Source organism: Haliaeetus albicilla, chromosome 16 (genome assembly GCF_947461875.1).
Source record: "Haliaeetus albicilla chromosome 16, bHalAlb1.1, whole genome shotgun sequence".
NCBI classification, from domain to species: domain Eukaryota; kingdom Metazoa; phylum Chordata; class Aves; order Accipitriformes; family Accipitridae; genus Haliaeetus; species Haliaeetus albicilla.
In genome coordinates, this window is record NC_091498.1 from 19,100,583 (window position 1) to 19,115,218 (window position 14,636).

At 35.4% G+C, this 14,636-nt stretch overlaps 1 protein-coding gene across 4 annotated transcripts in view; it reads right to left on the reverse strand.

Moving 5' to 3' along the window:
• PDE3B (phosphodiesterase 3B) overlaps positions 1-14,636 on the reverse strand; it is a 93,058-nt gene that overhangs the window by 25,916 nt on the left and 52,506 nt on the right. For all 4 annotated transcript variants that reach the window (XM_069803766.1, XM_069803767.1, XM_069803765.1 and 1 more), the window contains exon 2: positions 144-194. In XM_069803766.1, the coding sequence (XP_069659867.1) occupies positions 144-194 (51 nt within the window). The remainder of the gene's footprint in view (positions 1-143; positions 195-14,636) is intronic.

The window sequence follows — 14,636 nt, forward strand, 5'->3', positions numbered from 1 at the left end:
CATCTGCTGCATAGAGCTAGAATGTACTAGGACAACTTAGGTAAATAAAACATCAACAGAAAAATTGAAATCTGACAGTTTACAGTAAACTCTTTACTCAATCACATTTCACAAAAGAATAATTAGATTCACAATATACTGACCTGGTAATAGGGCTTGTACCATTGCTTCAAATCCCAATCCCAAAGTATCATCTGTAAAGAAAAAAAAAAAAAAGAGTAATAAGTGATATGCTAATACTGAAAAACAACAATGGAATAAATCTCGATTATATGATGTAATATAAAAAGCTTCTCCCTTCATCTTTTTATATATAACAGACCATTTTCTCAGTTAATGGTACCCCAGTAAAAGTCCTAAAGAAGAGTTCAAAGAAATTGCACACAACAGAGATATCTTGACGACAGAACAATTACATGGTCTTATTTCAATATTTCTGGATTTTATGAATCAATTAACATGTACACTAAATTAGGTGGTGACAGTGTTTTGCTGTTTCTACTCACTTCAACTTATAAAAGCAAATCTATCCTTAAACCTCCAATATATTTTATAATTTCTTTCTTTCCAGAACCATTCAAACAGTAGCAATTTTGTCAATACAGTGCAGAAAGCACTACGTTAACATAATTTATTTTTTAAAAAGGCAAAAAGCTCCCCAATATCTCATGTTAAAAATCGCTAATTTTAAAAGCATTTTTTTGCAGGAGTTTTTGTTAGGTTTTACTTGAATATGGTTACAATCTACGTGTTCTGAATAACTTCACAAAACCCACCAAACCCACAAAAGAACGTCAGCAACACAATCTGAAGATACTATCAGCTTCAAGTACGTCAACAGCACTCACTTAATTTTTCTTCTATACTGACAAAAAATAAAAACAACATACAAGAAATGAAATTCAGATGTCTGTCTGGTTTCAAAAGTGTTCAGTCTTCGTGACTTCTTGACAGGTTCTAACTATTCTCTGATAAATGAATTCATTTGCACAACATGCATTCACAAATTAAATATAAAGATAAGCCTTTTTTTCCTCTTCTCCATAGCTACTGAGCACAAATCAAGTGCCAGTACCCCACCTGGTAGTTCATATTCTGCAGTCCTGTAAGCTTTTTCTACTTATTTTTATAGGTGACAACTATGTTTGGTTTTGTTCCTCTAAGTCCAACAACTCTTTCATGGAGAAAACACAATGTTCCAGGCTGGCACTTGCCCAGCAGAAGGTGCAGAAAGTGTCAATAAAGAAACACAGGCTGACATGTCAGCAGTACCCAGGTAAGGGCGGCACTTAAAGGTTCTTCTTCTCTTCTGTTATCTTCATAGAGATACCATTAAACCATGTTTAAAGTTAATAGTTATGACATCCACTTGCTATCAAAAGTGAAGAGATCTATCCTTGAGCATGTGCTTGAACTGGGAGTAAGTTATGCTGTATTAGAAAGTCATATTGTGTAAAGCAAGCAGATCTAAATCAAGAATTAAAAATTTAAGAATTTGAGTTTTTTAGGTTTTAAGTAATTAATCTAGCTACCATCTCCTTTTTAAAAAAAAAAATACAAAAACCCAAAAACTAAGCATATGAGGTGACTGTTAGCCTGTCAGTGAAAAGCATTAAGATAATGACCAACATTATCTGGCCATACCCATTTTGTATGATGCATTTGGTTTTAGCATGATCATTGCAAAGATGAAGGGGTTTTTCTTCCATAACAAACTAGAATGAGTAGTCTGTCTGGGCAGGTTGGGTTTTTTTGTTTTTCTTCATTCTCAGGTTTCTCGTTCCTGGTTGACATTCATTTACTGTATCAAACATAGGTAAGTCTTTTGGTTTCATTTTGTCCTCCTAAGCTCGGGCACAGAGACTGCATTAATCTGCCTCACTGAATTTTGGCTCAACCAGCAACAAAGATTAGATGTCTGCATGAGTTGTTAGTTGTATGAACAACATTTGATACTAATGGTCCACGAATTTACATCAGCTTGCTTACAATCTTGCAGCCTCCATTAGGGGACACAAAAGAGGTTTCCCTTCCCCCAGCTCTTCTAATATTTTATTTTTCTTTTAAATATGTGGTATGTTAGCTAATTTTATTTATTTGTCATAAATGAGATCTTAAATAAAATACCTATGCTCTTGTTAACTCCAGAACATTTCTGTACCAAACCTTTAACTGCAACTGCTTTTACTGATGCAACCTCCTTTATTTATCCTTTAAGCAGTTGGGAGCTTTTGTGTACATGTATGTACACACACGTGCACTCACATAAGCTATACTGTTATAATTTTGGGGGTCAATCTATACAATTAAAAAAGCTCAAACTCTTCCTTTTAGCTTTAGCCCTGCTATAGTAAAGAAATAGGCTCAGAGTTGTAGAGGCAGAAAATATTCATTGGAAAGTGTTACTTCTATATTCTGTGCCCCATACTCACCCAGTACACACAAGGTAAAATAATGTGCACAGCTCATGCAAAATCTACTTCCAATGCAAATAATGGTTTGATATTTGAAATGGCAGGGCACCAATTTATACACAATTTTATTCAAATGAAAAAAATTCACAGCTTGGATTCATGATTGAAAATTTTCTGTTGTCCTTTAAATCAGAAGATTTAAGCTTCCCCATGGACACTAATCTTACAGCAAAGAAATTAAAACAGTTTTGAAATAAACAGAACAAGTTTACCTGTATGTTGCCAACAGATTATTTTTTTAATGCACTATACATCACCGTTAATTAGAAGTCATGTCTCCTGAGAGAAGACAGGTATAGTATATTAACACAGCTAGCAGGCTACCACAGTCTATATTAGCTGTAAAATTTTCAGGGCTCATTCCATGTGCCACATACTGAAGTAATTAAAATGAGCTGATTAAAATTTTGGGCACAAAGTACCAATCTCTTCTACTAAGCACAATGGAAAAAATGCAGATCACTATACAATGAATATTTTTCTATGGTAAATACAACTCGGTACATCTCTATACTAATCGAATCCTTACAGGTTAATAATGAAAGGGGGGTTATTACCTTTTACACACCACAAGATGGCACTCAAATCCAGAGAGCCTCACCCACAAAGAGAATTTCGGGAGAAAGGAACAGAAACCAGCAGCATATTTCTTAACAGACCTTCTGTAGAATTGAAATGATTTGAGGGACAAGGGGGTGTGTGTGTGTGTGTGACAGTTTTAAAGGTTAAGAGCTGATAAGTTTTGCTTCTGTACAAAAACTTCTATGTTTAAAAGAATTTACTCGTTACCATTCTATTCAGAAACTACCTGTAAGGAAACTGTACTTTGTTTCTTACTACCTACCAGACTCAGTTTAATTAGCCTATCTCCATGCCTTGCAAGTTAAATTTGGAATACTAAAAAAGCAGCATTTTTGGCACTATTTTTGTTGAGAGTTTGGCAGTCAAAGCTTTAATTAATTACTGTGGATCATCAACAAAAGTTACAAAGTATTCCCAGAGTTGCATTAGTCTTACAACAGGAGTAAAAAGGATACAGTTTAGTTTGACTTAATGTGAACAGACCTTAAAATATGTCTTAGGCAGAGCCTCAGCAATTTTTGATTTTGCAACCATAAGACTTGTTGCAGAAAGATCTGTACTCTGTAATACTAGGATTTTGTAATCCATTGCACATAACATTCTTCCTCACCTCCTCCAACAAGAAACACCTGGTCTAGGAGGGACTTGAGTCATAAAAGTTCCAAGCTACAGCTTAAACCTCTGCTTAGCAACTCACACACTTTGGCTTTTGAGCATCCATTGTCAGTGCCAACATCACAACAATCACACATCTGGGAGCTCCTCTGAAGCTCCTCTGAAAATAAAACTGCAGTGGGCTCTGATATTGCAGATGAACTTCTGAAAGGTGAGAAATGTATAGCCCTCCCCCCATAACCATATTTACCAAATTACCAGTCAGCTTGGAAGAGAAGTTCTCATATCAGCCTTTAACCCCAGAGTCTCCCAGACCATCCAAAGAGCAGTGATCACACTTTCCTGGTTTTATATAATTGCTTGTCAAGCTGATCAGGTTTTTGAAAGACAGTTAATAAAAACCAAAACAAAAACACACGCGTAACACAGTACCATGCCTTGTTCTTTAACAGTCAAGGACTGTATTATATTTAACTATAATAATGGAATCTATTTAGCCTATGAAATAAATTTCAACGCAGTTAAAAGAAGACAAGCCAGCTTACAAAAACCCTTTAAGTAGAAGTGACCTTTTCCAATGGTCGCCATCAGCCAGTGATGGGCTTAGGTCAAACTGAAACATGTCACTCAAAACAGGCTAAGAGTATTAACAGACGGAATTTACATCAGTGGAAATACATTTTTTTAAAGGCTAAAGCTCAACAGATTCTCCACAGAGTTGCTATTCTGAAGAATGAACACTATATTCAGTTCTATGGATGTTTAGTCAAATTTAAGGAGATTTTAAATACATATCACTTACTGGAAATACAAAGGAAAATTGACGGTAGGCATCAGCTATTACCCTTTGTTTATATTTTCTCAAAAATGAAAACAGTATTTCCACATACTCCAGAGGAATTGCCATGCAATTTGAACACAAGAATTTTAGAATCAACTTGCCTGACACTATTTGTAAACCCCCTGTTCACTGCGGGGGTGGGGAGGTGCGGGGAAGGCAAAGGCCCAGATTGTTGAATATCACAACCCAAATTACCAAATTACTTTGGTAAGAATTACCAACCAGAATTACCAAAACTTAAGGATGGCACTTTTGCAAAGCACACACTGTCAGCAACATCAGAAACATTTGTGAAAAAACATACACAAGGTAACAGTAATAACGGCCTTCCCTAAGACAGCTTATAGTTCAAACAGCAACAGGAACAAGCAGTATTAATTTTTACAAAGAAAAAGGAAAGAAGTGCTCCTCTGAGAAGCTTATAGTCTAAATAAACTAAAAACAGATGAGAAATGGGAGAAGACAGTCAATGAAACCCAGCAGAGCTTCAGGGGTTTTTGTTTTGTTTTTAATGATTTTTCTATACAGAAAGTTATCTTTCCTATCACAGCGCAGCCAGTGTTTCCAGGGCCTGTAACAGATGTGTCTTTCAGAAGCAAGGTGATGCCACGGAGGGTGGAGTTCCTTTGGATCTTCTTTGCATGACTGCCACAGCTCCAGTTGGCTAAAGTCATGTTTGAGGAGTATTTTAAACTTCTAAAGGTTTAAGTGCAATAAAAGCCTATAGGTTTTACTTTTCTCAACTTAGAAACCACTAAAATTACTATAAAAGTACACTAAGCATTTTTAAACATTTTTTAAAAAACTTTAATGCTCAGCTCAAACTATATTTGGCTAAATAACTAAGTAATGATATTTTCAGAATAATTTAACTTATAAAAAACAAAATCATATCATTTCAGCTACTTGAGAATTACTTGTGTTTGTGCAAAGTTATATTAAGGACAATAGTCATGCAGAGATTTAAAATAGATGGCTACAAACAAGTGTTTCAGAGCTTAGAAATCTAAAAATCCATTTTAAAACTAGAATATAACTAATCCATATGCTCCATACCCTAAGTTGAAATGTGCACACCATCTAAGGCCATACACAACGTTAACATTGCTTTTTGATTCCCTAAACCAGGTAAGTGGGAAGTTTTAGTTTCAGTGACGATACTATTCAGGAGGTTCAGCATGTGCTTTAATGCTTGTTAAGAAAACTTGTCCTATTTGACACCACCCATTCACATTCCACAGTCCAAAATTTTAATGGAGAAAAAATGAGTACAAAAATGAGTTTCTACTCCTGACCGAGTCTTTCATTGATCACATATAAAAGATTCCTAGTTGCTAGTAGCATCTGTTTGACACCATTAGGCATTAACTCCGTAAATAAGTATTTCCATAGCAACCAAGCATAGAATTAACTAAACAATGAAACCAACACCATAGCAACTTGATTCAGAAATCAACTCTGAAAAAAATCACCTCATTCAAAAGCAAAATTCTACAACCAGATGAGAAACTAATTTATTGTAAAATATGAAAAAAGTTAGATTACACATGCATTTTTTTTCATGACTGCCTTTCAAATAAGATTGATGCTAGATTCATGGCTTTTATTTCTAAATAAGTCTTTTGTAACAGCTTACAATCAGTTAACTTTTTAAACCTATATAATTTAATGATACAAAACCAAACACAGCAGTACACGACCTAGAAGTCGTTTTATTTATTTATTTATTAGAATTTCCCCCCCCATGTAGAAAAGGTAGATTTTGAAAAACAATATGTTATTAAGTAGTTAAGTTGTATTCAGTATGACAGTAAAAGTGATGCAACCAAAGAATGACTCTGTCAGAGTAGAGGTAGCATTATTTAGATAACACAGACAACATTCTGTTGTGAAATCTTGCAAGCCAAAACACCATCCACTTGAGTAGGTTATTGTAATCAAGACAAAATACAGCACTTGGGAAAGCATTCAATATGATACTCAAGGCATTTAGAGTCATGATGATATTTCTCCACCCACTAAACCTTCCCATGAAAATAAATGGGACAGGAAAAGGCTAGGATATTTTCGGAATCCTAATACTTACCACTTCCTGACTCTATACAATTTATTTATCCAAGGTTGTAAAATGGCTAATAGTTTGTGAAGTCTGCAGATAGCCACAATCTTTGAACAGAAACTGAGTGTCCTTTCATGGTTCTGAGGTTTGAATACATGTACTGAAGGAAACTGTCATATCCCCTATCCTACCTAGACTCTGTTGTTGACTCTGCTGAACTCCTTCATAAAAGACATTAGCATCACTTTTTTAAGAAGTCTAAAATCTTCTTTCAATGGCAAGAGACTTGCTTCTACTTAATTGCCTTAGTAAATACTATTCTGTACATTAAATAGTACCTGCAACATACTTGGCTGGACACGTAAGAACAACACTGGAACATACAGGTGTCTGGCCACCATAATGTTTTCATGAGACTCCACAGTATTCTGATCTTCCCTACAAATACAAATCTTCAACAAGAGCTACACCTAAGTAAACTTTAACAAGTCACTTCAGAGTCTTCACACATTTAGTTACTGTTTTCAGTAACTTGGTCCTCAGCACAGATACAAAAACAGCAAAAAAGCTCCACTGTTATGCTAAAGTTTCAAATAAGCCTTCAGCAAGCTTATTCTTACAGTTAATATTACTCCCTGCAAGTGGAAAAATTTCTTTTTTTTGGTTGGGTTTTTGTTTCTTTTTTATGTGTTTGTTTCCTTTGTTTGTTTTTAAAAAGACATGCTACTTCTGCTTTTGCAACCAGGAATACCAGCAAGTCAGCTTCTACTTTGTCTGCTATAGAAAGTTTTTCATTCTCCTATTGCTTGTTATGTTTGCTCTGATCTTCCTTGTAATATTTTTTAAGATATTCAAATGTTTCAGAAAGGTTCTAAAAGGTGTTTTGTCTATCAAGGGAAAGTAGAGGGCTTTTTTCTTCTTATGTACGTAATGAAAAAAACTGGCTAAAACCACACTTAGGTCATTTCCTGTTCCTTCTAGGTTTTGTCAGGCTTGCACGTCAGAGTAAAGGCCAACGAGTAATTTATGGCAACTGGGGGAGGGCGGGCAGAGGAAAAAAGCCTGCTATGTGCAGATCCTTTAATTGCCCATTATAAGCATTTTCCTTTAGAGCATGTGGTTCTAATCACCATCAAAGAAAAGAAATAGTGCTAGGTAGATTACTGCTCTGATCCGGTACAGTTGCTTCGGTGTTCTGGCATTCTGTACTTCTTTTACTGTCATCCAAAACCTAAAACCATTTCTTAAAGTTGTGTTTATTTTACAAAAAGCAAAATCTAGAAATTGCTCCCAAAACATCCTTTTCACATTTACCTACTGGCATTATTTTACAATTGTACATAGTAAAAGTCTTTACTGCTGTGTTGACACACTGTAAATGTATCGTGTTGGAACAGATGAGAGAGCAACCTTAAATTTTATCTTTCTGCAATAGAAGGATGTGCACAAATCTGATGCTGAATCTTACGCTAATATCTTCTTAATGCAGTAACTAAAAACACTTACTAGAGATGAACAGATTTCCCCCTCTATTGACTTAAATTTTTTAATCAAGTGTTTTTTTCTACCTATTACACTAGAGATACAGGAATGAATCTCAGATCTTTTTCTTTTCAGCAAAGAGAAACTATTTCATAAGACCACAAGCTGTTTTTTCAGCACTGAGCTGAAGAAAAAGAGATACTGAATTTTTCACAAATATTTTTATCACAACTTTCTCTTTAAAATCTCATAAAAATACTTACATTTCTCCTCTCTACCCAAGTGCCCCTCTAAAACGAGCAGCACAAAATTAAGCTGTACAACTCAGCCAAAAATTAACATGAATATGAGAATGGTTAACATCAAAGTAATTAGACCAAATGATCTAGTCCAGTATCTTGCCACTTACAACAGCAGCCACCTCAAAATAAGAATATTCTTAAGTAAGCAGTGCTAATTCTCAGAATATTCTTTCAGCCTCAGCAACACAGCTCAAGGAGCCATACATTGCATGCCTTTGTATATTACAAAGGTCAATAGATTCTTCACCTTTGCATTTCTCTGATCATCTTTTCAGAATCCACATAAACTTCTGACAGAACCAATATCATACACAAAGGCATTTCACAAGTTAAATACAGATTATGCAAAGTTCCCTTTCATTCTGAATCTGTCAACACTGAATTCATACAGTGAGGAAGCAAACAATCAGCAACACTTTCATGCAGTCTACCCACTGAACAATTTGGTTTTGCAAAAGCTTATAGTTGTTCTCCAGCTAACTTCAGGCGCAAGACAATTTTTTTCAGACTATGTATTTTCAAATCCCCCAGGTTATTTCATTCAGAGACACAGCACCTTCAGAGTAACAAAACCTCTAATTCGCTAAACACTGCCACTTTTTAATTTGATTGCATTAATTGTTGTCTTAAGGACTTTTATTTACAAAATTGCCACAAGGTACAAGCTTTACATAAATCAGTGTTGTTTTCTTTCAATAACTTGATGATGACCCAAAAAGAAACATTACAGGGACTGAAGTTAGGGAAGTAAGCTGAAAGAAAACGGTCAAGTAGCCAAAGAAGTTATTATGTCATAAAGGAATGCAAATATTGCTGCAGTGCTGTGGTTGGAAGTTTTACACGGGGATTGAACTAACTAAATTCTCAGTTGCTCCAGCTAAAGAATTAAAAGCAATAATTTAAAAACAGATGAGGGAGTATAATTATGAGTCTGATTACAAGAGCAATTGTGTTAGCGAAAGTTAAATCGGTATTAAAAAAAAAAAAATCTTAATGGACAAGTTTCTGGTTGAAGTGCCAGTAAATGCAAGATAAATTCTCTCGGGAAAAAATATTGAAACTCTGAAGAATGTAACACAGATTGCTGTCAGAAACAGAGAAGAAGAAGGGAATGCAAATTGCTGCATTCTACAGAAAGTGCCAATTTCTTTTTCTCTAATGTATTCATGTTAAGTAGTACTTTAGCTGGCATCTTCCTAAGCAGTTGAGAAAAAAACTCAAATGGCAGCAGATTTTAGAGAACACTGAAAGTTTTTTTTCCACGTAGTCATGTTCTGATGCTGCTTTAAATGAAAAAGAACAAACAATGATGCCTTCCCACTTGTTGTAACATTAGTTGATGACCAGATTAAATGAAACTACTTGGGGAGATCCACTTTGTCCCCCAAATGGCAAGGCTTGCATAGATAGCAGTTTATGTCATGCTTATCTTGCATGTGCAAAGTCAACAAAGGAATCGCCACTAGCAGTATGGGGAGGGCCACATAGACAGTTCCACCTTGCCTCACGATAAACTCATCCATGTAGGAAGAGAGTATGCAGACAGACACCTCTGGTAGTTGTTACCAGTTACTAATCTTGTGAAAAAGTTCTCTAAGAAAAGATTGAGTGATGAACAAGCTCAGATTTCAAAGAGGGAAAAAGAATCCCCAACACCCTAAAACTCCAGAAGTCATTGTGAAATGCTATGGGTTTTTTTGTAACGTTTAATAGCATATCCTCCTGAAATTGATTGAATTTATGTAGATGTAAGCTGAATTTCACACTCTGTTAATACAGTAGCTAAAGGTACACTTCCAGGAAAGAAAAATCATCTTTGTCCCACAATCAACATCTCCAAAACTACAGTTTCCTTTCTTCATTGGCCTTTGCAAAAATTATGTTCCATTCTGCTCTTCAAACTATCACAGGACTCTCCCACACTTGAAGACATAACTGTATAACCTACTATATGCAAAAGTAATGGAAAATTGTATCCAAAAGCCTGTTTTCACTCCAGTGTTTTGACCTACTCTCTAATCCACTTTGCTACCCTGTTCATAGAGCACAAGTTACAGTTATATGCAACATTCTTATTGCAATTGTTTCTGAATACAGCATATGAAATTCTAGCACAAAAAAGAATTGTGAAAAATAGTAAAGTTGACTTATTCCTTATTCTAAGTAACCTACCAACTTTTGTTTCTATACTAGGTTTTCCTACAATTTTGAGGAGTGAAATTGATACCCCCCTCCTAGGGGGGGGAAAAAAAAAAAAAAAAAAAAAATCAAACCTTGTGATATATCAGGTTGAGTTGATCTTAAAAATACCCAGACTCAACACCTTTTTTTTTTTCTTTCATTTTGATAGCATGACTCAGATGGAGAAACTAATATGAAAGAAGGAGGTCAAGATGGCTCATGTGTCTTCCAGTGACTGGAAGTCTAGTAAGAATAGCTCAGCACCCTTTTCTATACAGGCAGAAAACTATTGGGAAGTTCTTTTAAACTGCAAGACATTTTTAGCAAAATCATCACAACAGAGGAAGTTACATAAATGCCTACAGAGAACAACATTGGCAGTGAGAATATAATTTGCCATTTGGGACAAGTATTATTTACAATAAAGTTGCAGTGTAGCATGCCCAATAAATTAATCAAATATTATAAATGCGTGCAAAGTAACTTCTCCTTGGGGAACACCAGTAATTTTTTCATTTCTCAGCTTTTTTCCCCAATAGCCTTTAATGAGTTTGCTATGAAGTCTCTTTCAGACTATGTTTTCAAAATAGCTATTAATGAGATGAACCTAACAAAAACAAGTCTACACTCATGTGTGACTAATGCTATGCTCTTATCAACAAATTCAACTCTCAACTAGCATCTTCTAGAACTTGTATATGTTTTGATTTTTTTTTTTAAAGCAGAAAAGGGCAAAATACCTAGAATTTAAAACTAACTAGCCATAGAAAAACTATGGGATGCCAAGATACCCAGCAATATCTGACTAGAAAAATACTGTCTCAATGAGGCAAGCAGAAAACTTTTACAACACCTATCAGATCATTGTAATTGGCTATTCCATTTAAAAAAACAGATCTCATAATCTTTATGAAATAGGCAAATAGTTGTGTAGTTATTCTTTTTTTTTTTTTTAAACTGAAAGCTCTACACCTTATGCTTTAAAAACAAAGGGTTTTTCCATTACAGGAATTACAGATTTCAGTCTAAAATTAATACATAGAACAAATATATTCTACAGCATTTAATTACAATATTTACATTGAAATGTAGCAATTAGAATTTTTTCTCTATTTGAGTAATTCTAATGTATCATTTAACTTATGACATTCAAAATATATATATTAATCAAATACCCTTGTAAAGCACATACAAACTAAACTAGGAGATAGACCGGCCAAAATAAATAACCAAATATTTAATCATGCCTGATCCAACACATGAAAGATAAGATTTTATTGTAGTAACCTTCAAAGGAGTAAAATCTGTATGATGTGGTATAACAATCACAAGTTGTGTCTTGTACCACAGGACTAGAAACTAGCAGATATAACATCAGCTTTTAAAGGTATCCAGAAGGTGAGGAAACCGTCAGAGGAAAGGGACAAAAACTGGGAAAAAACCCCAATGAACAAACCACAAAATTAATTTATAGATGCACCATTTAAATGAAACATTGATAAAAATCAGTAGGATTTTCATACATGGATACCATGCCCAGCAAATCTACTGGATCCTTTGAAACAGACTGCACACACCAACAAAAGTGAACTAGTCAACCAGAGTACTTTGATTTAAAAACCAAACAAACAAAAAAACCCCAAACACCACCAACAAAATACTTTGACACGGTGTCCCCTTAATGCTCCTGATGAAATCACATTTACATGGGAAGAAAGGGTTGGGTCTCCTCTGGATTAGCAATTTGTTAGAACACAGAAAGTAAAGAATAATAGCAGAAAGTTCACAAAAAGAAAAAAATTGCTAATAGAGACTTCCTTAAAGATTCAAGCTGGGATCTATCTTAATCAACCCACTCAAAATGAATTGAAAAGGCAATACAAGTCTGAAGTGCCAACATGCACTGATGACACAAAATTCCTGAGGATAGTCAGAAATAGAGCTGATTGTGAAAAAGCACCAAAAGATCTTAATATAGTGAGTAAACAGGCAATAAGACATTGCTGAAATTCAGTACTAACTAATGAGTAAATGTGGAGAACAGAAACAAATTTTAAACTATAGAGAAAGCTGGGCTCATATTACATCAATGGCAACCAGGAAAGAGCTCTTGAAGCCATTTCTATCAGCCCAGTTCTCAAAGATGTTAAATGAACTATTAGAAAAGGAACATAAAATAATACGGAAAAAGCAGTGTCACTGCATAAATCCATGCTACACCCACAGTCTGAGTGTTGCACGTAGATACAGAAATATAGAAGAAATAAAAAAGGACAGGCTTATAAAAGATATCAAAGATATGGAACAGCTTCTACTGTGTGGAGCTACACAGACTGGGATCCCTCAAGTGTGAGGAAAACAGAGGGTTAAAACAACGGTCTGTAGTTACCAATGTTATGAAGAGGGTAAATACAGAATAGTTAGTCAGTACTGTTCACAAGCACATGAATGAGGACCATGTAATTAGATCATCTGGCAGCAGGCTTAAAACAAGCCAAAGGAGGTATTTCTCACACACTACATAATTAAATTATTGCAGTCATTGCTGCAGGTTTTTACAGAAACTAAATGTAACTGAAGATGTTAAAAAAAGTTCGCAGACTGATCAATCCACAGCTACTTACCACAGCCCAGACATATCCTCTAGCTAAGGATGGCCCAAATTGTAATTTGACAAAACATGACAGAGAACCAACCCCAGAGAAGAAAAAAAACCACTTCTGAAACAAATGCTACTACTGACTATTATTAAAGATAAAAAGCACGGGCCAGGTGGATCAGTTTGATATCATCTCCAATTAACATAAAATGAGTAATTATAAAAATGGACCCATCTTAGCAATTTTCCTAGTTGCAGCAAACTGTACTACGCTTTTGTATCCTTGGGAAGTTTCCTTCTGAAGCCTGATTATGGAGCTGCTCCTCTCATCCATCTCCGTCTTTGAACTACAGGTCTCCAGCTCCTTTCTGTAAATCTCAATCTTTTCCACTCTTGTAGTCTAGAAGCTTCTCCTCTTCCCCCCACCCAATATGCTCCCACGGGCAGCATCAGTGTCCTACTCCCTTCAGAGTTCCACATGACCCAGTCATTCCCTTTAAAATAAACATAGTTTAAAAAAAAACCAAGAAAACCCCACAAACAACTATCCACCAGATTTGTTTATATTACAGCTCAAATATGACTTAATCTATTTGTTCCTCTTGCAGAATAATTGACACTAATGATCTAGCCCTCGTCCACCAATAACTAAGTATGTATGTTCTTCAAAAATTAAATACAAGACAGATCAAAGAGCTTGGAAAACCTCTATTACATACCCTTTTCAGACTTTTTATATATACATATATGTGTATACATATGTATGTATATACATACAAGCTCTACAGAAATGGGTATACGAAGTACCTAATCACATTATGAAAGTTTCTTAAAACCTATCATTGCACTAACAGTATTATCACCTCTGTCATATGAGAGCATCAGCAAACTAACACAAGAAAATAAAAGAAGAAACACACTAAAACACCATCTTGCATAATGCTCAGGAACTCCATTGAAAAACTAAGCTACAGAACTTTTGCTTTTTCATTTAATGCATCTCAACTTTATTTCTCTTTACACTTTCAAAATCTGAGTATCAGGCTGGTAACTTGTCTTGGGTTCGGTTGGGGTAGAGTTAATTTTCACAAGAAGCTGGGAGGGTGCACAGCCAGGACTGCTGACCCAAACTAGCCAAGGGGACATTCGACACCATAGGACATCATGCTCAGTATATGACAGGGAACTGGCTGGGGGAGGAGGTATCACAGCTGAGCATTGGATTTTGGGTGGTGAGCAATTACATTGTGCATCACTCACTTCATACATTCTTTTACTGGTATTATTGTTATTATGACTTCGTCTCTCCTTGTGTTGTCCTGTTAAACTGTCCTTATCTCAATCCAAGAGGTTTTACCTTTTTCTTCCAATTCTCCTCCCCATCCCACAGTGGTGGGGCTGAAGAGTGAGTGAGCAGCCGCGTGGTGCTTAGTTGCCAGCTAGGCTTAAACCATGACACGACTAAAAATAATCAGGAAGGTTCAATAGTGACAAATAAGAA